Source organism: Phoca vitulina, unplaced genomic scaffold (assembly GCF_004348235.1).
Source record: "Phoca vitulina isolate PV1807 unplaced genomic scaffold, GSC_HSeal_1.0 scaffold20, whole genome shotgun sequence".
Lineage (NCBI taxonomy): Eukaryota > Metazoa > Chordata > Mammalia > Carnivora > Phocidae > Phoca > Phoca vitulina.
In genome coordinates, this window is record NW_022589723.1 from 19,603,878 (window position 1) to 19,628,893 (window position 25,016).

The 25,016-nt window shown below is 41.9% G+C and overlaps 1 protein-coding gene across 3 annotated transcripts in view; it reads right to left on the reverse strand.

The window, feature by feature from the left end:
• The window catches only part of MYO5A (myosin VA), a 196,808-nt gene extending 175,293 nt beyond the window's left edge, over positions 1-21,515 (reverse strand). For 2 of the 3 annotated variants that reach the window (XM_032417787.1, XM_032417786.1), the window contains exon 1: positions 21,406-21,515. In XM_032417787.1, coding sequence (XP_032273678.1) covers positions 21,406-21,432 — 27 coding nt within the window. In that variant the 5' untranslated portion in view covers positions 21,433-21,515. The remainder of the gene's footprint in view (positions 1-21,405) is intronic. The other variant, XM_032417788.1, reaches the window with a different exon arrangement.
• Positions 21,516-25,016: the final 3,501 nt, after the last annotated feature.

Here is a 25,016-nt window from a genome sequence, read left to right on the forward strand (position 1 = left end):
TGAGCCGAAGGCAGTCGCTTAACCAACTGAGCCACCCAGGCGCCCCATGCTGTTATCTTTTATAATAGCAGTCAAGAAAGTATTTATGGGGGCGCCTGGGTGGCTCAGTTGGTTAAGCGACTGCCTTCGGCTCAGGTCATGATCCTGGAGTCCCGGGATCGAGTCCCGCATCGGGCTCCCTGCTCGGCAGGGAGTCTGCTTCTGCCTCTGACCCTCCTCCCTCTCATGCTCTCTGTCTCTCATTCTCTCTCTCAAATAAATAAATAAAATCTTTAAAAAAAAAAAAAAAGAAAGAAAGTATTTATGTATGTAAACTAAAACTGAATTTTTTTTTTTTTAATTCACAGAACACCAGACAGCATGGATTCTACTAAGCTCAAAAGCACGGAGTCTAATGTTGAACAAGAGAACGAGGGCTGAGTGGGAAGCCGAGTGTGTGGTTACTCTGTTATCTCCTGTACGTAAGGTCTAAATCTAACAGTACAGTGGCTCTGCCCACAGTGCTTGTACAAACTCTTTCTCACTCTGTACCAGAAATAACATCCTCTGGCCATGCTGCATCTACAGAAATGTGTGATCAATACGGCCAGCCATTTCCAAACATCTAGTGAGAGAACAATGAAGCTACCAAGCTTGCTGGTCAATGTAAAAGACAGAAGAACGTGTATAAGAGGTTGCACGTGTCAGCCTCCATTTAAAGCATAATTCTCTCATTGTGCCACTGGTAGACAATATTTTGGCTCATTTATTTCCTCAGCTACACAAAGAGTTAGTGTTTTCTTTTATGATTAGCTTTAAAAAGAGGCAAAAGAGGCATTGACTCGGGAGTCTCAGCAAATGATAAAACCTCAGTGGAAAATGTCACTATCATGTTCATCGCATCATATTTCTTAATCTTATCTTAATCTTAATCTCATCAAATTTTCTTAATCTTCTAACTACTTTTTTCTGCAGGAGTCCTCTGTAGTTTCTCACATGTATTTCCTTCCTTGCCGACCTCTACTTTAAGTGTTCACACCAAAAGGACAAACTCACCAAAAATCTTAACGCCACTAGATAATCTAAAATTTAGTAAGGCTGGGTGAAACATCTCGTTGGTGTGGATTTACCATAAACTGCATGTAAAAGTTGAGAGACCAAATAGAACTGAACCCCAAAGGTGAAGGGGCTTTTCATTTTTCTAGGCCTTCAGCGGCATCAGCTGCTGCTGGGGCTTCTCCTCTGTCTTTGAATGTCTTGTTCTCTTCTTCCTCCCATTGAAATTCATGAATGCTGAACCTCAAGACACCTGAGGAACAAGCCAGTCTGGAAGACTGGCGTGGTCTCTGTACACTCATCTTTTAATCAAAATCTCCCACCCACTCACCTTCACTCAGACCCAGCTTTTCCCTTCTTATTCAAACTTCAGTCCTTGCCTCTGTCATGTCATGATTCTAAGCCTGAGGAAAGCAAGACTTTGAAAAGCCACAGAAAATGTCGGAAAGGACTCAGGAGGTAGCCAGACAGCCTAGAAATTATGACTAGGACTAGGTTATTTGATATTACTACCCATGTTTTGCAATGCCAGAAGATGTTTCACCTCTTGGATTCTGTCATATTCCCATGTTACCTGCATTTATTTTGTGTATAAATAACCCTGTACAGATTAGACAAATGTCTCCCAATTTTATGTTGACTTCATTCACATTATAAAAGCTGTTACAACTTGTTTAAGTTGGGAATGCTTTCAGCTACAAGGAACAGAAAAGTCTGACCTAGTAGCTTAAACTGGTAGGACTTATCAAGAAAAGTCCAGAGAAGGTTTTCTCAGGGCTGTTCTGACAACTCGATAATATCATTAAGAAACCAGACTCTTCATCTTTCTGCTCTACCATCTCAGCTTGTTAAGTTCATTCTTAGGGATGTTGCCTCATGACTGCAACTTTGCTGCCACAACTCCATACATCATAGTCTACATTTCAGAATGGAATAAAGAAAAGGATATGCATCCAAACTGTTCTCTTGCTTGTTCCTTCTACCAGAAAAGCAATTTTTTCCTTGTAGAGGCCCTCCAAAAGATTTCTGGTTATAACACATTAGCCAGAACTGAATTACACAGCTAGCTCTAACTTCCAAAAAAAGTAAGAAAAAAAACTGGGTGCCTCAGTTGGTTAAGTGTCTGCCTTCGGCTCAGGTCATGATCTCAGGGTCTTGGGATCAAGCCCCACATCAGGCTCCCTGCTCGCAGAGAACCTGCTTCTCCCTCTCCTCCCTGCTTGTGCTCTTTCTCGCTCTCTCTCTCAAATAAAATCTTAAAAAAAAAGCAAAAAAAAAGGTGAGAAAAGGGAATGTTTGTCTTGTAAACCTCTATATGGGCAAAAGAAAAGGGATTGGGACTGGCTTTTGAGATTCAACCAATAGTTTATGACATGTTTATATTATGCATAAAGTGCTAGTTACCCAGTTAATTACAACAGCGTGGAGGACCTTTAAGAGCCCTTATTTAGAATAAGTTTCTCTTTCCGGAAGAAAAAAAAGGTTGAGAATACTGATGGAGAAATTTAGAAGGGAGGGATGAAAGCTACAGCCATGGCAGATGATGCTGACAATGTGGAGTTAGAGACAGACTGTATGTGAAAGAGAATCGCTAGCCAAATCCTATCTAGAATAAAGGGAAAATTGTAATAGTGTTCATAACTCATGTCTTGAAACCCTCCAAAATCATTAAGAGTATGATAAGGAGAGATGTATTAGGACTATTTTTTTTTTTTAAGCAAGTGAATTTTTACAAATCATTTAAAATAGACAAGTCAATAGGGGCACCTGGGTGGCTCAGTTGGTTAAGCATCAGACTCTTGATTTCAGCTCATCATGATTTCAGGGTCATGAGATTGAGCCCCACATCAGGCTCTGCACTGTGAATAGAGCCTAGTTGGGATCTCTCTCTCCTTCTCCCTCTGCCCCTCCCCACTCATGCTTTCTCTCTCTCTTGAAAAAAAAAAAAAAGACAAGCCAATAATACCAGCTAAGAGTTAATATTCACAGACTCCATTATGATGTGCCAAGTAGTAAGCTAAGTGCTTTACACATATATGTGTGTGATTTACAAACCTCTCAGCTGTCCTATGAGGTGAGTACATTCATTAATTTGCCAGGTCACACAGGAAGAAGCTCAGCCTAAAACAGGAGATCATGCTTCTAACCACATCACATTATTATTTGCTACGTTTTATTTGTTCTCAAGTATTTCCCATTCATTTTATGTACCTGTTATTTAATCATTCAGATGCATAAAGTTTAATTCTTTTTTTTTTAAGATCAAAATATTTATTTTTTTGTGTTACAAAAACAAAAATAAATCCAAGCAGGTAATGAAATAACCATATTGTTTTAAGTGTCCCATCCTGGGTTCTCTGTCCTAGAATTTAGTAAACAGTTCAAGTTTAGGTTGCTTCGACACTTCTTCTGGATGCTATGACGTCTCCATCTTATAACCATGTTTCTCTAGTTCAGCTCATAACTGACTGGAGAAGTCATCCTTTATGTTGTCATCATCCCAATTATCCTCCCAGACATGTGCATCTTCATCTTCATCTAAACCAGCCCAGTCTTCCTCAGGGAACTCCTTGAACTCATCGTCCTCCTCTAAGAGACCCAAGTCTACCCAACCTGCTTTTTCCCTGACATGGTGACCCTTGGCACCAAAAACCTCTCAGGCCAAGAAGAAAGTTGGAACTCTCACTTTTCTTCACTGAAGCCACCAACCCCGCTGCCGCCTCTGAGCATAAAGTTTAACTCTTGTTTACATGATGTAAATAGTCTTTTCTCTATTTTCTTTTCATAGTAGATCTGGTTCACACAAATCCCTACACGGCAAAGTTGTTTCAATCACATTTTTCAAAAACCTAAAAAATCAGGTAATCCAAACAGATTTTGTAGCTAGTTTCAGAAATCTTAGATAAAAATTACAACTAACTTGAGAGAACAACCAACCAAAATAGACATCACAACACAAAGTACAAAGGACTAAAGCAGAAGCATAACCATACATCTATACGCGACCTGTTTGTTCTAATGCCTCCTCTGTTTCACCTACTCTGAGTTTCCTACCTCTATAGCACGATGGCCAATATTATTTGTAGATAAGTCATTGGTTCCCTGAGTTATAGGGCTGTTTCCCTTCCTAGGACAGAACCCTGTTTGCCCCACACATACATGGTAATACACATTCAGGTAATCATACCCAAATCTCCCAATTTCAAACCGCCCTTTTTTTAGCCTTTCTTTTTCTTTTTTTTTTACATTTTTGTTCCCTTTTTCTTTACATCTTTATTATTATGCTTCCAGAAATTGAGCTCCTAAACATGCATAAGATCTTCAGTATATTTTCAACACATAATAAAATCCAGACCTTTTTATTTGTCAAAAAAAACCATACATCATATGTTAATTTCCTCTTATTCCCTTTTTACCTACTAAAATTATACGTAGATTAAACTTTCTAGTTTGCTTGAAGGCAGTATCCTTGAAGGTTAGGTCATAAGATGAAAGCTTCCAATGCTGGGTTGGAAAACAAAGACAATCACAATATGGGAAAGGATCTTCCTACTTATCTCCTGACCTGGTTTTCCCTAACTCTAACTATCCCTGTCCATTAATCCCTCTTTCCTTAACTATTTGAAAGATAAAAAAACAAACAAATAAACAAAAAATCAAACCCCATAATGGTAAGATCCACTGAAGAAAACGTGATGGGAGAACATACATAGCCTTTTCTTCCCTACAATAACCCAGCAGGCAACCTGACCTAGTATTTGCCACCCTACTTGTACACACAAATTTTTACTTGCTAGGTCAACTATATTTAAACTAAAATATGACAACTATAAATAAAATAATAAAATGGAGACCATTTTTAGATTCCGACAAAGCCAAAGTTCATGGGGTTGCTCTCTTGAACACTGTCACTGAAGTCAGAGAGGCTCAAGAGAAAATAAGAAAAAAATCACTACATGGCCTGAATGATTCATATTGAAATCAGAAACATCAGATGAGGACTGTAAGATGCATCAATAGCTTAAAATGATCTCACGTGAACAATTTGTGCCATTCTCCTTCTCTAGTCCTTGGAAAGAAAAAAAAAAAGCTCTACAGTCTTTTAAAGAGACTGTTATTCCATTAATTATTTGAGGCAGTTTTTGTTTCACTGGAATTAATTAACATGACCCTTCTTCTTTAAGCTCTAGCTGCATCTGATATCACTGTGCTATGGCAGGAAGACTGAAACCAAAGGTACGGAGTTGACTAAACTGAAAAGCATGCACGAAAGCATCCAGTGCTCTGCTTGAGACTGTGTTGGTCTATTATATTGACCACATTCTGAATAAACTCAATCTATGTAATTTCATAGTTATAAAACCTTAACTGCTGCCCAAAAGAAGAAATTTTCAAGTTGGAATAATATAGAGTGGTACTACTCCATCTATTTCACCCACATATTTTAAAATAATTTGGCCTCTACTCATTCAGATTTATTAAATTTCACCATAGTCTATGAGAGTTACCTTACAAAATCCTGAAAAAACAACCAATAGACAAGCAAGCCAAATAAGAATACAGGAGATGATTAACCTTATGAACATAATTATTTTAAGAATCTAGAATTTAATTTAAGAATTTAAGAATCCATATACAGAATGGTACAGATCACAACCAAGTCTTACAGATTTGTTAAATTGCTACTGACTTAAATGTCCCCATCACTTAGATTTTCATCAACTCAGATGACACATCCCAATCCTTACTCTAACCAGTTAAGCTGCACACTACAGGTTTTGTCCAGATGCTTGTTAAACACACCACATTGGAGGCTCAGAAAGAGCCTCTAGCTCCAAAGACAAAACAGATCTCAAACTCCAGCGGGCAGTGATAGAAGAAAGTCTGCATGGTCCACAGATTATTCTAAGACTAAGGCACTGCTCCTGACACAGACTTAGAAAATGCTTGCACCCCACAACATGCCACCTCTGCCCCAGGGACTGGATATCTCAAGAACTGGGCCCCTAAGGATCCCTGACCAATATCCCAAACATTTAAGGTAGAAGCTCATTATAAGAAACATCTTATTACAGTATTTGTAAACCAAGGGGGCTTAACTGAAATACATTATCCAAAAGACTCCTTTTCAGAGCTTTAAAGAGCTCAATCTAAGGTCTCAGAGATTATTTCCCACATTACTTCTCTTGATTTAGTAAATGTGTTTTTTCTTGAATAACAACCTCTGCTTTATTTCTTCTCCCTTAGCCTAAGTCAACATTTTCATTTCTACAGCCAACAGTTTCTGAATAACCAGGCTATCCTGCTATTAAATATGGATGTAGAGGCTTGACAAATCCTGAGTGGTTCTTAGTAGTCAGGGACAGTCTCCTTGATTAACAAGAAAAAGCAAGTATATTAATGTGTAGATTACACTACAATTCATCCCACCTACGATATGGCTTCCAAAATACTGGCAGAGAAAGGGATCCACTGTCCTCTCAAGCTGGAGCTAACCTACAGCTTGATTCACCTGGCCCATTGGTTAATAACCTTGATCTGTCTACGTCTATAGTCTGGAGAATTTCCTTCTAGTGGGCTGTTGTGGCTGGCACACTCCGAGACTTCAAACATTTAAGAATTTATTCCTGGTGCGCCTGGGTGGCTCAGTCGTTAAGCGTCTGCCTTTGGCTCGGGTCGTGATCCCAGAGTCCTGGGATCGAGCCCCGCATCGGGCTCCGTGCTCGGCGGGAAGCCTGCTTCTCCCTCTCCCACTCCCCCTGCTTGTGTTCCCTCTCTCGCTGTGTCTCTCTGTCAAATAAATAAAATCTTAAAAAAAAAAAAAAACAATTTATTCCTGAGTGCTTTGATATTCCTGTGGGTTTTGTTGTTTTTTTTTTTTTTGTCCTTTTAAACTCTTATAAGAATAATCCTCTTAACATTGATATGATAATCACCAAGTTTTTGTACCAATATTGTTATGTAGAAAAATGGGATGTTCTGTTAATTATAGTCAAATTCATTAACTACTACAATTGATTTCTTTTTAAAGGAACACACAAAGGCTTTTGGTTCTCTTCAATTTAAATGTAAACTGTCAAAAAGTTGGAACTTACCATAGTGGACTGGTTGACTAACATATGACTGACTCATGCAATATAACACTCTGAATCCATTAAAAAGATACTGTAAAAAATTATGTATTGGCATGGGAAAACATTCATAATATACTACTTAGAGAAAAAAAATCTTGCTACAAAATAGTATGCACAAAATAAACCATTTTGTTGGAGAAAATATACATAGGAAAAAAGTAGAAGGACATACATCAAAATATTAAGAATATGTGAGGACAGTGAGATTACATGCAATTCTTTCTTTTGTATTTATGAATTTGCCAAGGATCTGCACTGAATATTTATTATTTTTGCAGTTTTCTTTAAAAGATTTTTTTTAAAAGGAAAATAGTTCCCACAGTAATTTTGCAAGTCATTTCTTACACTATTTCACATCTATTATTAGTAAAGGTAATGGAACATCTTTCACCATAGAAGATTCTCAATTTAGTTTTAATATAAGAGAGGCAGTTTTTCCAGTTGCCTTTAAAAATAGCAAAAAGATTTACTGGGTCACTTCCATGTGCTAGGTTTTCTCACATATTCTATTAAAAGTGAAACATTAAGGATAGCCAGGGGGAAAATGGCCCACAATGTATCTACAGTAATACAGTCTTATAATTTTAAAAAGACTCACCACCACCACCACTGAACAAATAGTTTAAATCAGCTAACTTTTACCGCACATTTATTAGGTAGGGGATTCTGGTAAGAGGGAAATATGGTAGACAAAGTCCAAAGTCAGGCAAAGCTGGAATACTGGCTCAAGCAGCAAGGTTGGTTCTATGTTCCAGAGTGGAATTCTACAGACCACCTGCATCAGAATCCTTTAGGGCATTGGTTAAAAAATGCAGATTCCTAGGGCGCCTGGGTGGCTCAGTCGTTGGGCGTCTGCCTTCGGCTCCGGTCGTGATCCCAGGGTCCTGGGATCGAGCCCCACATCGGGCTCCCTGCTCCGCGGGAGGCCTGCTTCTCCCTCTCCCACTCCCCCTGCTTGTGTTCCCTTGCTGTGTCTCTCTCTGTCAAATAAATAAAATCTTTAAAAAAAAAAAAATGCAGATTCCTGGGACTTCCAAACCTACTGACTCAGAGTCTCTGGAAGCAAGACTAAGGAATTTACTTTTTTTTTTTTTAAGATTTATTTCTTATTGGGGTGGGCAGAGGGTATGAGAGAGAGAGAAACTCAAGCAGACTCCCCACTGAGCATGGAGCCCAACTCAGGGCTCCATCCCACAACCCTGAGATCATGACTTGAGCAGAAATCAAGAGTCTGATGCTTAACTGAGAGAGCCACCCAGGCGCCCCTCAGAAATTTACATTTTAAAAAGCATTCCAGATGATTGCTACATATAAAGTCTGGGAAACCCATGTTGTGAAAGATCAAGCCAAGAGACTAGGGTTAGAAAAAGATCAAGGGGCACCTGGGTGGCTCACTCGTTAAGCGTCTGCCTTTGGCTCAGGTCATGATCCCAGGGTCCTGGGATCGAGCCCTACATCGGGCTCCCTGCTCGGCGGGAAGCCTGCTTCTCCCTTTCCCACTCCCCCTGCTTGTGTTCCCTCTCTCGCTGTGTCTCTCTCTGTCAAATAAATAAATAAAATCTTTAAAAAAAAAAAAAAAAGAAAGAAAGAAAAAGATCAAGAGTCTTAAATGTGAAGATAAGGAATGAGTTGATTCTACAGTAGATAAACAGGGCAGGGGAGGAGGGGCTGGGGACCAGCCAGAGTTTTTTAAGCTGGAGAGCAGCATGTTAAGATCTGTGTTTTCCAATGATACTTTTAACGCCTTCTAGTTCATTCATTCATTCAATCATGGAGGTGTTACTTACTATGTACTAAATACTAGCCTATATGCTAGGTCAAAAAACATGAAAACCACTGAATTACACACTTTAAATGAATGAATTGTAATGTATGTGAATGATATCTCAATGAAATTGTTACTAAAACAAAACAAATGTGATATTTCCCCTGTCCTCAGGAGATAAACATATGCAATGCAGTGTTGTGTCAGGACAGATGTAGACAGAACGTTCTATAAGAACACTCAGGAACATCTTAGACAGACTAGGATCTGAAAGACATAATTCATGAACAAACAGTGGAGAAAGCCAGCCAAGGGGAATGCTGCAAAGCAGGAAGAAGGCAACCTGGAGAGCTCTTAAAGTGAAACCTGAATGCCAGGAGGGAAAATGAGACAGGAGGCAGGCCCAGGGTGAAGGCAGATCAGGAAAAGCCCAGTGTATCATGGCCTCACTGCTCAAGGTGTGGTCCTCAATCTAGCAGCACTGGTTTCACATGGAAGTTGTTAGAAAGTCTTGGGGCCCCATCACAGACCTACATCAGAACCTCCATTTTAACAAGATTCCTAGGTGATTTCAGATGGACACCAAAGTTTGGAAAGCACTACATTAACATATTTATTCTCAAGACAATATCCTATAAGGAATCACTGAGGAATTTCAAGTCAGAGAGTGGCATGATCAGATATGTTCCTTACATGAAGATCACTCTGGTAACAGAACAAAAAACAGATTACAGGAGGTAAGACCCAAAATTGCTCTGGATGCTGTTACAGGATCCAAGAAAGAAATAAAAAGGGTCCAAACTAAGGATAGTACCAGGAAATGGTAAGTGATTGGGGGGGGAGGGGCAGTTGGCTAAAGGGGGTGTAAATCAAGACAATTTCTAAGTTTCTGTTTGGGTACATGGGTGGATGTTGATGCCGTTCCCCAGACAAGGAATACAAATAGTAACAATTACAGTGGCTAACTTTTCTCAAAGTGAACCAGGCATTATTCTAGAGCTGTGCATGCACTATATCACTTAATCCCCTTCACAACTCTATGAAGTTGCTATTACTATTATACCATCCTACAGATGAGGAAAGTAAGACACAAAGAAGTAGAGTAGCGTGGAATGAAGAGGAAGGGAGGAGATGACAGGTTCAATGTTGAATATGCTAGGTTTGAGGTGCCTGTAAAGATGTCCATTGGCAGCTGTTGCAGGGATTTAGGTTTGTAAGAACAAGTAGGCTGGAAACAGAGATTTGAAAGTCATCAGCACAGGTTCATACATAACTTTTCAGGAGCAGATCAGGCCACAGTGGGAGGGAATGTAGGTTAAGGACAGAACCTAGGAGCACCAATATCCAGGAGGTTATAAGATGTAGCTGAGTTTATGAAGAAGACAAAGTGGCCATAGAGAAAGAACAATAGCTACAACCAAACAGCAACAATAATAAGAGGCAACAGTTAAGTCTGCATTATGCATCAGTTACCATTCTAAGCATTTTAATATATATTAAAAAATTTAGTCATCATTAAAACCACATGAGGTAGGTATTATTATCCCCATTAAAAAATGAGGAAATTGAGAGACGCCTGGGTGGCTCAGTTGGTTAAGCAGCTGCCTTTGGCTCAGGTCATGATCTCTGGGTCCTGGGATGGGGTCCCGCATCCGGCTCCCTGCTCAGCGGGGAACCTGCTTCTCCCTCTGCCTGCCGCTCCCCCTGCTTGCGCTCTCTCTCTGACAAATAAATAAATAAAATCTTAAAAAAAAAAATGAGGAAATTGAGGCACAGGAAAGTTAAGTAGCTTGGTCAAGGTGACACGGAAAGCGAAAAGTGAATCCAGGATTCAAACCAGAATTCAAACGCTAAGTATAGAGTCCATGCTTGACTGCTGTGATACATTGCCTCTCTCTCAGGCACTGGGAGAGGTGGAAGCCAAGGAAGCAAACAGTTGTAACCAAGTTCTCAGAATAGTGTCTGGTCCACAGTGAGACCTTGGTAAATACTAACCATTATTATTTGATCATTATACTGCCACGGAGACGTGCATTTCTGCAAGCCACGGTTTTTAGAAGAAAACAAATGACAACTAAAGAAGGTAAAAATCAAGGTTTTCGTGGAGGAAGAAAGCAAAGAAACTTCCAACTTCTACTGGGTTTCCTATAGCTTCATTATCTAAGTTTCCACACCATCAACTTCCAACATTTGTGGCTACCAGTCCTTAAGCACAGCTGCTGTACACAGCAATGACCCAGAGGCCTCCCAAACCCCCAAATACCTTCTGAGTGCTATAAAGATTCCATTCAGGGTGCTATCTTTAACACTGGGTGTATTTTGCTCCATTCTACTTGTTTGACGGCAGGTAGGTCTCTCAGGTTCTTGACTATCCACTGAAAACAAGCTCATTCTCTGACCACTCCCGACATATAGTAATTTGTTCTAGTTAGGAGGATATGTTGTCTACAATAAAATGATAACATATTTTGGGGTTAAAATTATACTTTGTTTATACTCTTAAGACAATAGCTTCATGGTTTGTTTGTTTGTTTAATTCTTTCTAATTCAATAATTCTGTCTGGCCCAGATTCCCCCAAAATCAAGGAGAAACAATGAATAAGAGCAACAATGAGGAAAATGGTCAGGAAAAGGAAATAGTTTAGATTTCTAAAAGGTTAGGTTTTTGAAATAAATTTATGTATTTCTATCTAAGAGGATTTCTCAAAACACAATAAAGGCACTGAATGGCAGAAAGCATCTCACATTAAGTGGGACATCTGGTCATCCTAACCCTGAAGCAATGTACATAAAAAATGCTATTTTTAAAAGGAAATAAATGTTGAATACCCTACCCTGCATAAATGTAAATGTCAACACTTGTCAGAGAGACTTGGAATATGAAATTGACTAAAACCGACTAATTCAAAGATTTATGTACAAAGATGCTCACCATAGTACCTATCTTATAATAGCGAAAATGCCCAGCAGTAAATAAATTATGGTACATCCAGGTGACAGAATATTATCCAGCCACTAAAAACATTCTCAATGAATATTTAATGATATAAAAATTCTCACAATATATATTAAGTTTAAAAAATCATAAAAATTACCATATGAATGTAGATGAAAGACTTAGGGAAGTAAATTAATAATTAGCAGTTATTATCTCTGGGTGGTAATAGTTTATTTTGAATTTTCTTCCTTTATACGTTTCTGTATTTTCCAAATTATCTGAGATGTATGATTTCTATAAGCAGAAAAAAAATTACTGAAAAGTTATTTTTTAAAAGTTTTTTCCAATAAATTTCTCCTTCTATTTTTAACTCTTTTTCTTACCCTAGTCTAAGCCTTAAGGTCTAGGACAGGGGTTCTCAAGTGTGGCAGAGGGGAGCGGGATTTGCTCCCAGCCCCCAGGGGATATTTGGCAATGTCTGTAGACAATATGGATTGGTTTTTACAACTGGGGGTAAGGGATGTTACTGGATCTAGCAGATAAAGGTTAGGGATTTGGCTAAAAATCCTACAATACACAGGACAAGCCCAAAGAAAGGAAGGATTATCTAGCCTACTATGGCAATAGTGCAGAGGTTGAGAAATCTTGGTCTAAGATGAAAAAATTAGTATGAACAGGAAGAGTGGGTTAAAATACAATATTAACTCTAGTGAGTTTAACTTTTCACTTCTATAATAAGATATATGTATATATAGAGAGAGCTATCTATCTATATATATTCTGAATTGGTAAACATTTAATCCAGGTTTTGACCTAAATTCCTTATTAAAAATGTCCTGATTTTATGAAAAACATCTCCAGGACTTCTGCTCCCAGCGTGAGCATGATGCTTGTCAAATTAGAAGTAAGATTTTTCTCAGCTTGAGCATGTAGAGACCAATTCTGGATAAAAGTTTTTTAAGGCCTGCTACAAAAATATTTTTTAAAGTGAGATGGTATCCTTAAAGAAATAGCTGGTCACCTTAATTGTATATATTCCAGTATGGTAAAATGAAAAACTAAGTTCTAACTAGTCTAGTCTAGACTAAAGTGGAGTCTAACACAAAAATGTTTAGTAGTTTAAAATATATAGATACTCCCATACACAGAAAATAATTTACGTAAACTCATGAGAAATTACTCCCTATTGTGATGTCAGATTCAGGGAGTGGTAACAAAGCAAAAGTACAACAGATGGGGCGCCTGGGTGGCTCAGTCGGTTAAGCGGCTGCCTTCGGCTCAGGTCATGATCCCAGGAGGGTCCTGGGATCGAGTCCCACATCCGGCTCCCTACTCAGCCACTCTGCCTGCCACTCTGCCTACTTGTGCTCTCTATCCATCCGTCAAATAAATAAATAAAATCTTAAAAAAAAAAAAAAAGCACAACAGAGCATTAGGGTGAGTAGATTAAATAAAGGAGTAGGGGTGTCTAGGAGCATACGACAGGGTGGAAGGCAAGAGAGCAGAAAAAGAACACTGGAAATGAATCAAACGGGAATAACAAATTTTACAACTTATCTGTTGATGAAAATGGGGGAAGACAATAATGTATTCAAGCAAAAATATGAAGAATGAGGGGAAATAAAACACTGAGGAAATATGGCAGAAAAAGATCAGAAGGAAAGGTGACATAGGGTTCATAACCTCCTGATTAAGACTAAATGAAAAATACTTTTCAAATCTTCCATCTTTGATATGATTTCAGTAACATTTGCTTATATGGATTCTCCATGACTTTTTTTTTTTATTATTCAAAATGATTCTATCAGGGAAAGCTACCCAATGTCCTTCTGGTCATGCAAAATTCTCCCATTCTTCCGCTTAAAGATCAGAAGAGGAGGGGCAGAATTCAATTGCTTTGTATTTTGGGTAACTTATTCATAGTGGATATTAACTATTCTTTCTGATGCGCAACAGCTTTCAGCCACCCCACCAGGTCTGAGTGGAGCTATCAATCATGACATCCTGTCCTCCACCTAGTCTTTGAGATGAGCACGACTTGACTATGCATAGCATTCTCCCCCTCCTCCGCACTGCCCCCCCCCCCCGCCCCACCTACACAGCACAGTGAAATGAGAGGACACATGACTCCTAGCAAGGGCAACCAGAATTCTTTTACCAGACTTCCTCCAGGCCCAGAACTGGAAGATCATGTGGTCTGCAGGTGCCACTGATCATCTTTTTCACCATGAAAAGAGCTGTCATGTGGATGAAACCAATGGTAGACAGCACAATTTGACATGAGAACCGGTGACAGAGAGCCTCAGAGACCAGGTTCTAGCCTTGAATCCATGGACCTGGGCATTCAGGTCATAGAAGCAAATAAAATCCTTTTTAGCTTTGAGTTGTGTTTCTGTTACTTCCAACTAAAACAGCTCTGGCTGGTAAACTCTGTAACACTGTCAAAGAGATGTTTGGTAAGTGGTATCGCAGAACTATGATGCATGAATTATCCAGACCCTCTTTATTTATCTACTACATCTTAGCTGTCGTCATAACTTAAGGTAATAAGTTTCATAAATATAAACTTAATGTTTAAAGAAGAAATTCATTTTTTTTTTTAAAGATTTTATTTATTTATTCATGAGAGACAGAGAGAGAGAGAGAGAAGCAGAGGGAGAAACAGGCTCCCAAGGAGCAGGGAGCCCGACGCGGGACTCGATCCCAGGACCCCGGGATCATGACCTGAGCCGAAGGCAGACGACCAACCATCTGAGCCACCCAGGCGCCCCTAAAGAAGAAATTCATTTTAAATGACACATTTATTTCAAGATCTAACAAGTATCCCTACTGAGATTTGATGTTACAAATTTCTTAGTCTTGACATTAAATACTTCATCGATTTTCACCTTCACCTTTCTAAATTAAAGAGTTCTGCATTTCTAATATACTTTCTTTACTGCCACAGTCATTTTATTTTTAAATCTCCCATTCTGAAACTCCTCTAGTTTCAGTGTGTTTTTATTAAGAAGTAGAAACCCCAACCACCCACACAGGATTCCTGGCCAGGAAAATGCAAAGGTGGTTTTTTTTGTTTTGTTTTCCGTTTTGTCTGTTTTGTTTTTAAAGGAGATAGTTTGGGATGCCTGGGTGGCTCAGTCGGTTAAGTGTCTGCCTTCGGGTCCGGTCATGATCCCAGGGTCCTGGGATCGAGTTCCGCATCGGGCTCCCTGCTCGGCGGGGAGCCTGCTTCTCCCTCTGCCTGCTCTGCCTGCCCCTTCCCCTGTTTCTGCACACGCTCTCTCTCTCTGACAAATAAATAAATAAATTTTTAAAAATAAATAAATAAATAAAGGAGATAGTTTATTGACCCCGCTGCAAAAAGGGAGCGGAAGTCAGGATAGCAAAGGAGAGGCTGTCCGCCAGAAAACACCAGTTTCTGTACGAGTGACTAAGGAGAGACAAAACTTGTCTTGTTAGTGTCCAGCCTCCCTCCAGTTCAGCAATGTGCTCATGTTTTTGGCCATAGCAGCGTATCGGGCCAAAGGACGTAGATAGGTGGTCCTCATGAACACTTAGAAATGGATAATGTACTTCTCTCTTGATTTCAACCAAGTCTGGAGCCATTATTTTGAAACCAAAACATAATCACACCATCCCTAAGTTCCACAATTGGCAAAAAGCCTCTATTGTACAAGGAAATGTTTAATGCTAATAACTGCTGGTTTAGGGGACTTCCAGCTGAGGAGGGCTTAGAAGAGAAATGGAGAAGGTCTGAGGCATGAAGAAGCCAGGGATAGTTTCTGCCGTTTAGAAATCCGTTATCACCACAAACCCAGACTGACGTTACAACCAAGGTAGATGGAACAGGACAACTATTAAAATGCAAAATTGACCAAAGGGCATTTTAGCACACTAAGGACCTAAGGACCCAAGGCATCAAAGGCAGACACCATCGATAAGGTAAAGGGGTAAGTGTGTGAAGTAAAGATTAAATAAACCACCTAAACTCCTCTGCCACCCACTCCCACCTCCCACTGAGCGACACCCCAGGTCAGTCCTGTATATTAAGTATCTCTAGTGGTTGGGCTAAGGTGAAACCATAATATATATTTTGAAAACACACAAACAACTCTTCCTGATGTCCCAGTGGGCAAGCACAACTCTAGTAAACTGGAGTTTATTTTAAAAATTATCATTTTAGCTATACAAAGAATAAACTGGGGAAGAGAGGAAGCTTAGCACAAGGAACTCCTGAGGATGACGAAAATGTTCTATACCTTGCTTATGGTAGTGGTTACATGACAGAATATATTTGTCAAAACTCACTAAACTATACACTTAAAATGAGTGAATTTTATCACAAACAAATTATACCTCACTAAGTTGATTAGAGAGAGAGACAGAGCTGGAAGGAAAGGAGAAGACAAACTCCCTGGGGAGACAAATGCAAAAGGTCTAGAAGACACTGTGGGGAAGAAGACATGCCATCCGGGGATGGAATGGGAGGAGTGGGGTTGCCCACATGATGTTTTACCTAGAGCCAGGCTTTATTCCATGGATCAGCCAGGAGTTTCTACTTCTGAGAATACCTTATACTTCATTAGGAATTGCATAGAGACAAATAAATCAAAGTCTATCCTCCTCCCAATGGAGGAGAAATCCATTAGAAAGTTAAAAACAAAGAAGCTAAATTACCTTCTGAGATAAGAGGTAAGAGGGTTTGTCTCTCCTCTCCCACACTTGCCTATAGTGCACCCCGCCCTGCGCCAACCCTTCGGAGGTTGTAGTTAAATCCCAGAAACCCCATTCATAGACCCTCCTCCAGAGTTCCCCTACTTTGAACAGTTAAAAACACCAGGAAGACTGGGCGCCTGGTGCTCAGTTGTTTAAGTGACTGCCTTCGGCTCAGGTCATGATCCTGGAGTCCCGGGATGGAGTCCCCCATCAGGCTCCCTGCTTCTCCCTCTGACTCTCCCCCCTGTCATGCTCTCTATCATTATCTCTCTCAATAAATAAATAAAAATCTTAAAAAAAAAAAAACCACCAGGAAGATTTAAAATGTTTATCTGGCAGTAGCCACTCTCATTAAAATTAAAACCTCTTTGTACTCTTTTAGCCACTGGGCAATACACCAGACATTCACACTTCAAGAGACAGTAACAAATTTCAAGAGGAAGTCATGAGCTTTCTGCTTTGCTCAAGAAGTCTGAAGTACTGGGACGCCTGGGTGGCTCAGTTGGTTAAGCCTTCGGCTCAGGTCATGATCCCGGGGTCCTGGGATCGAGTCCCACATCGGGCTCCCTGCTCAGTGGGGAGCCTGCGTCTCCCTCTGCCTGCCACTCTCCCTGCTTGTGCGCGTGCTCTCTCTCTCTCTGACAAATAAATAAGTTAAAAAAAAAAAAAGTCTGAAGTATTTCTGAGTAGCTTACAAGTTCCACAAAGTCTGCAAAAATTCATGATACAATGGGAATTAACTTCCAGTTTCCAAAGCTAGAGCTACTGGTGTTAACTTACACTGTTCCCTCTCCTTCCCACCCTATATCTAATCCATCACAGAGACCTGTCTTCCAAGTTTGTCCCCTTCTTTCCCACATCATCTGCCTGTGCCTGAGTCTACCAGACCATCATTTCCTATTTTGTGTCCTGCAACAGTTTCTTTGGTTTCCCTTGGCTCCCAGCTCTCCTCTCTATTACTCATCCTGTTCAACATGCCTGAAAACGTGCTTACTTGTTTAACCACTTCTTTATACCCTGCTTCATTCCTACAAGTAGACTAGTCATCCCAAGCCATTATTTACAGGAGACAGACTGTTAGGGACATCAGGAAGAAATATAGATGGAAGAGGCATGACAGGATACTTGAGGAAATCGAATGTACTTGCCAAACCTCACATCTGGCACATGATCAGAGATGAGGTTTCTGTCTTGCTTTCAGATGTTGAAAGTAGTCTGAAAAATGTAATTTCAACACCAAAATGTTCGAATTTCCAGGATTGATGGTAAAGGGGAAGAGGCATAGAACAAAAAAACAGGAACTATCCCAGAAAAAATTCTAGGCCATGTGGCTTAAGTAGGTATGAAGGACTATGGTAGGAAAGGAAGATTACAGATATACAATCTATTGGCCTAAATTGATGTCTCATCTAGGAAAGTTTACGTGGCTTCTCGAGCAGGGGTTTTAGAATTTTTTGTACTGTTACAAAACTCAGCATCCTGATACACAATGGGACTCCTAATTAAACAACTTCAGGTAATCTTGGCCATTCTATAGCATTTATGGTGTTATCCATGTCTGGGAAGTTCATGTGAGGAGGCCTACCATACCATTCTATTGCTGCCGGTGATCCATGTAAGCCTAGTTAATAAACTCTGCTCCAGGGGCACCTGGGTGGCTCAGTCATTAAGCATCTGCCTTCAGCTCAGGTCATGATCCTGGGGCCCTGGGATCGAGCCCCGCTTCGGGCTCCCTGCTCGGCGGGAAGCCTGCTTCTCCCTCTCCCACTCCCCCTGCTTGTGTTCTCTCTCTCACTGTGTCTCTCTCTGTCAAATAAATAAAATCTTTTAAAAAAATTTAAAAAATAAACTCTGCTTCACAAATGCTGAATCCTTTGAAGTTGCTGAAAGCATCTATGGGTGACATTATGATTCAGATATCCACTGGCAAGTCAAGACTTGCAAATATTTTCAAAATCAGAAGCAATGAGATATCTTAGCCACCTTCAATTCTTTTGGGAACAAGCCAGGTGGATCTAAAAACAAAATGACCCACAACTCTGTGAATATACTAAAAACCACTGAATTGTAAACTTTAAATTGGGAATGGCATGGTATGTAAATTACATCTCAATAAAGCCTTTATTTTAAAAACCAACAAATATATTTTAACCAAAATGTTAGTTTCCAGAAATGTTACATCCTAGGAACCTAGTTATTGCCCTTAAAATGTTTATACTGCTGGAAAAATTTACAAAACGGAAGCCCTGATAAATTACTGTGACAAAACCATTATCATTTTAGCTATAAAGAAAAAACTGAATGATCTCTTTCCTTTCACCGTAATGGGAGCTGATCGGTATCACACATCAAAATCTGCCTTTAAGCTCTGAATGACATTTTTTGAAAGGGCACTTTTCAGATTTAACCACTATGTTGAATACCATAAATATGACATATCACTAATATATCTTTCCTTGTAATCTACTCCAGAACTTCCTTCCCTATAATCCTCTGTGAGGAAAAAAATCCTTGTGTTTATCCACTGACTTAACTTCTAATGATTTCCCTCTTCCTCTAATAATCACTACCCAAGCTTTTATCTCTACAATCATTCCAACCTTCCCCATGTCCCGACCCATTCCGTAATTTCTACTTATAAATACCACACCAGCTGTCTGACTGCTGTGGAGGTAACAACAGGTTATTTATGCTCCCAGATATTCAAAGTAGGTCAAAAATATAAGAAACAGACTATGAGTCCTTTGAGGGAAAGGACTGTGTCTTGTTCATTGTTAGAACCTCTCAATATTAAGCAGAGTACCTGGCACAATATTTTGACCCACCATTAAGCTACGGCCCATTCACAGAAAGAATTAGTCAACAAATAGCCAAGAGGTTAGAATATACTTAGGCATAAATGTATTTAGAAGGCAATTTAAGCTCAACTCACTCTTGATGTCTAAACCAGTCCGTCTTTACAATGACTAGAAGGTGCGTTTTAAAAGAGTGTGTGATGAAGCAATGATCAAAAGCCAAAACCTTGAGATATAAAAATCACAGTATTTAAAATTTTTTTTCTTCTCAAAAATTATCTTGGGAGAAAAAAGGCTGATCCAAGACCAAGAGCAATTTATTATCCAATCAGTCTCTAGTTAAGCAGCCTACAGTTAGGCAGCTCAGGGATGGACTCCTCACTGTGCACAGTGAAGAATGGAGGGCTATACAAAGTAACTAGGGAATGTTTACAGACCTCTATCTCTTGATGGGAAAATGCCTCTGATATTTCTCAGTACCTACCTCATACTTTCATTATGAGGATTAAATGAGTTAATATTTGTAAAGCACTTAGAGTAGTACCTGGCACATAGCACTGTATCAATGTTTACTAATAAAGTAACCAAATCAGTTTTCAATTACATTCATTCATACATTAGAGACCTACAATGCCTAAGAAAATTACCAGATTTAGAGAGAAGTTCCAATTGTGCACTCTTTTAAGTCTGTGGCTGGAAAGAAAGGGGTCCTAGAGAATGTTTTATGCAAACTCCTCATCTCGTGGTTGAATTAATCTTATACCAATTTCTTGAGAAATTCACAGGTTACAAAAGCTTTCCCATCTAATTCCCAGGTTTGATCCTCACAACAGCCTTGAAAGAGATGCAGAGCAGGTATAATTAACTCCACTTACAGATATGAGACAACTGAACAAAAGAAGTTAAGTGACTTGTCCAAGGTCACACAGTAAGTGAAAAGGCCTGGGCTAGAATCCAGGTCTCTCGATGGCGTGTCCAGACTTCTAATAACATGCCGCAACTTGGGTCCTGGGCTTACTTGGGTCACATCTGGAAACAATGATTCTAAGATCCTAAATGGAGATTCTGCTGCCAACACAAACTTGGAAAGTGAAGCCCATTCTGTTAACTGGAACTAAAGGTAATTAACAGTTGGCAAAACACCTACGTACAGTAGAGTTATAGTATAAAATGCCATGACGACACACATTCACCAAGCACCACACACTGCCCAAGACAAATTTTCAGAAGCCTTCAAAGGGACAGTTCTCCAAAATATGCCATTCAGAGATTAGCAGACCCAGAAAATACTGATGTCGGTATAAGAAAGAAAAGGCTGCCGCTTTCCTTAAACTAAACCCTGAAGGAAAAGGCTCGCCCCAGCGGATGGTGAAGACATGGAGCATAACAAGGCTCTAAGGGATTACACGTAGGTAGCAAACTCCCAGGGACGAATGAGAACCGACCATCCCAGCCCGTGAATCATCTCGCATTTATCCGGCTGCATCTTCCTCAGGGGCTCACCACCCCAGGGAAGCCATCTGAAACCCGGCAGCTAAAGCTGAGAATCGACTGGTGACCGCCTGCAGGCTTCCAAGTCATCTCACAGGAAGGTTGGCTGGTGGTAGAAGTGGCACCGCATACCAACACAAGACGTTATTTTAAGCGCCCGTCCCCACGGGAGGGACCATCTGATCTAGCCGACCAAGCATCTCCCGCAGCCAGGAATTTTCCCAAACCAAGCCGGCGGCCTGGGCAATCCTGACACAGGCCCCCTTCCCAGTCGGAACCCCGCTGAGCACGCAGCCCGCGGAGCGTGGCAGGGGCCACAGAGACCGCCGAGGCAGGCTGCCCTCCGCCGCCTTCGCCCGAAAGAGGAAGGCGCCTCTGCGGCAGGCGGGCCGGGCTGGGGATTTTGAAATGCTGGCGAAGCGGGTGGTGCAGCCGCAGGGCCCTCGCGCCCCCGCCCCACGCCCGCCTGACAGGCGGCGGCGCCCGGCCGCGCAGCCCCGTCCCCACCGTGCGGCCCGCGGGCCGCCTTACCTTTGTGTAGAGCTCGGACGCGGCCATGGCGGGGCCCCGCGGCGCCGACGCCCCCCGCCCGAGCGGAGGCCGCACCTCGCCTGGGCGGCCGCCCGCGCCGACTAGGAAGCGCCCAGGCAGCCGCCGGCAGGGAGCGGGGCAGGGAGCGGGGCAGGGCCGGGCGGGGCGGGCCGCGCCAGGCGGGGCGGGGCGGGGCGGGGCGCCTCAGGCGCGGGCGGCCCGCGGGGGCCTGGCCATCACTCCCGGGCTCGCCGCGAGCAGGCGCGAGCGCTCCGCGTGCCCGGGGTCCTCGGGGTCGCCGCCGCAGCCCCTTCGGCGGCCGGTGATGCTGCTGCTGCTGCTGCTGCTGCTGCCGCCGCCGCCGCCGCCCTGTGCATTGTGGGAGCGGGAGGAGGCTGCGCTCCGGCGCTACCACCGCGGCTGCTCCGGGCTCCCTCCGGCTCAGGCTGCCTCCCCTCGGCCGTCGACCCTGAGCATCATCGGCCTGCCAGCCTGCGCGGCCGCCGCGTCCTCCCGCGCCGCCGAGGCCCAGAAGCCCGCCCCCGACCCCTCTTCCGTGGCACACCTGCCTGGGGGCGCCTCACACCCCGGACGCCCCTCTCCCCCAAGCGAGCCCTGGACCGTGCAGAAAGGCCCAGCCACGGCGATTGCTGGTGTCACTGCGTGTGTCCAGGTAAAGGACTGGGAGTCTCCAGCTGATTTTCCTATCCTTCCAAGCATTTCTAGGGAAAGGATTTGGGAGGAGGCTTCTTCGAAGTCAATTAGAACAACCTAGAACTCCAGAAGAATCCTGTTAGGAGCAGTGGTCTGGGAGCTAGGCAGTGAGAACCAGTAATCTGAGATAGAGGATCACCAAGGTCACCCTAAACACCTGGGCATCTGCCTGGGTATCGTTTCTTGAAACAAAATGCCCCCAGGAGGCAGCCCATGCACCTACCTCTCCTAGGCCTATGTGTTTGCAAAGGTATACCACTACCCTTCTGCCCCAGTCCTCTTCCTCCTCCTGTTCCCCCTAGTGATTATCGACTCCATGGTGCCACCAGAAGCTATCCAGATGCCACCTGAAAATTGCAGGGGGCTTTTGTGGAAAGTCCATACTGAAAATGAATTCTGTATCAAAAGGTCAAAGGATGGGGCGCCTGGGTGGCTCAGTCCATTAAGCATCTGCCTTCCACTCAGGTCATGATCTCAGGGTTCTGGGATCCAGCCAAGCAGTGGGCTCCCTGCTCAATGGGGAGTCTGCTTCTCCCTCTCGCTCTGCCCCTCCCCCTCATACCTGTCCCCTCTGCTCATGCTCTCTAATAAATAAATAAAATCTTAAAAAAAGAAAAGTTCAAAGGAGTCTCAAGAGTGGCATTCAAGGGGCGCCTGGGTGGCTCAGTCATTAAGCGTCTGCCTTCAGCTCGGGTCATGATCCCAGAGTCCTGGGATCGAGCCCCCCGCCTGGCTCCCTGCTCAGAGGGGAACCTGCTTCTCCCTCTCCCACTCCCCCTGCTTGTGTTCCCTCTCTCGCTGTGTCTCTCTCTGTCAAATAAATAAATAAAATCTTTAAAAAAAAAAAGTGGCATTCAATCTGCTCACCCTTACCCTTGCACATCAAGCACAAGAATGTGGTCCTTCTACCCTTGGCCCCATATGGTCTTCACCTTCTACCTGCTCTGCACTCACCACACTTTCACTCCTGGTTGACTAATCTCCATATTTTTTTCATCCTAGCCTCTTATTTCTTTAAACTCTTATGTGCCCGTCCTGGCAATCTGGGATGGTTTCTATCAAGACCACGTCTCAAGGCTGGCCCCTTGGTTGTGTGTGTAGCCTGCATGTGTATGTGAAGGAAGACCATTGCCATGGGGGGTGGGGGCACTTGGGACCAGTCCTCATTCCCTGGAATTCAAGCCTGTCCTTCCCTTGCTCACTGCCCACAATCCCCTCACAAATGCCATAGGTATTGGCTACAGTGTCCAAAGACCCACAGAATTCTCTCTGTTCCCTCCAATTCTAAAATCACATCTCTTTCATGTTTTGGGGCCCCACCCTTTCTTTGTCCAGACATAAAAAGGGAAAATGTGCCGCTATGACCAGTACAACAAGAAGGACACTGGATTGAGATTTAGGAGGCTTGAATTCTACCCCTTATAATTTCTTCATGCCTTGTGTAAGGTGGTAACCACTGCTTTCTCACCCTTGGATAATTCTTACCTCTCAGGACTGTTGGGAAATGCTGATGAAGGAGTTCAGGGCATACACCCCAGGGTATGCTGCTTTGGCATAGAGTTTGGAGGATTTGAAAAACAGCAAATACAAGAAAAAAAACACTCTGACTTTCCTTCTTTTTCTTAAAAGCAGGAAATGAAATTCCGTTATGAAAGATGTCCTCCCTATACCAGAAGGAAAGTAACATTCTTATCATCAAGGAGAAGTTGAGACCAAGAGAATTCTGCACCAACAGACCTTTGTTAAAATAATTCTTATCTTCCCTTCGCCTGCCCACATAGTTTAGTCACTTTTCCACAATTGCCTCTCTTTGTTTGACCCAATGCAAAAGCAAGCAGGTTTTGTCATTTCTTTGGGTCTTCATTTCATTATGAATGCTCCTGTGTCACATAAAATAATATAAACATATATGTTGCTTCTCCTTTTAATCTATCTTTTATCAGTTTAATTTTCAGACCCAGCCAGGGATCTTAAGAGAGTTGAGGAAAACTTTTTCTTCCCCTATATGGACAAAAAACTAAAAAACTAAGAAACTAAAAAAAGGGTCTTATAGATATGAGTCTTTTTTTTTTTTTTTGGACAGGTAGAAAAAGAAACTAGGATTATTGTCTTCTAATTCCTGAACACATGCATTCAACCACTCAAATTTTGGGGGCCACAGTAGGAGAAAGGTAGTGGGTATGAGGAAGAGGAGAAGGAGTCTCTACCCTTGATGTGACTTTACCTCATTCAGAAAAAGAATAGACTTAAAAGCCAAAAAAAAAAGCAACAAGGAACCCTGATGGCTGGCCTCCCTTACCTTAACCACGTATATTCACAGTCCCAAGCACTTTGTCATTAGTGAAGTATGGAAACCAGCAGTAGTTACAGCTTTCCAGGATTTAGGAATCCCCCCTCCCAAAGAGTAGCCAAATGTCATTGCATATTTTAAGTCAATAGAGTTCTCAATTGTCACTTTATAACTGGGAAAATTTTCATGTAGTTTGTCTTCAAATAAAAATAATGCCCAAATTAATGTGAAAAATCCCTCTCCTCCAAAACATTTCTGAGTATTACTTTTTGTAACAAATATTGAGAGCTACCATGTGCCAGAAACTGTTTTGCATGCTGAGGATTTATGAATGCACAACACAAATAAAATCTCTGACCTAATGGAGCTTACATTCTAACCAGGGAGACAATTACAAAGGTAGAATGTAAAGATGGCAAGTATTCATTTGCTGGGGCTGCCGTAATAAGGTACCACACACTATGACTTTAAACTGTAATGGGCTGTATGGTCTGGAGGCTAGCAGTCTCAGATCAAAGTGTTGAAGTGTTGGTTCCTTCTCGAAGCTGGGAGGGAGACTCTGTTCCAGGTCTCTCTCCTGCATCCTAGTCGTTTGCTAACAATCTTT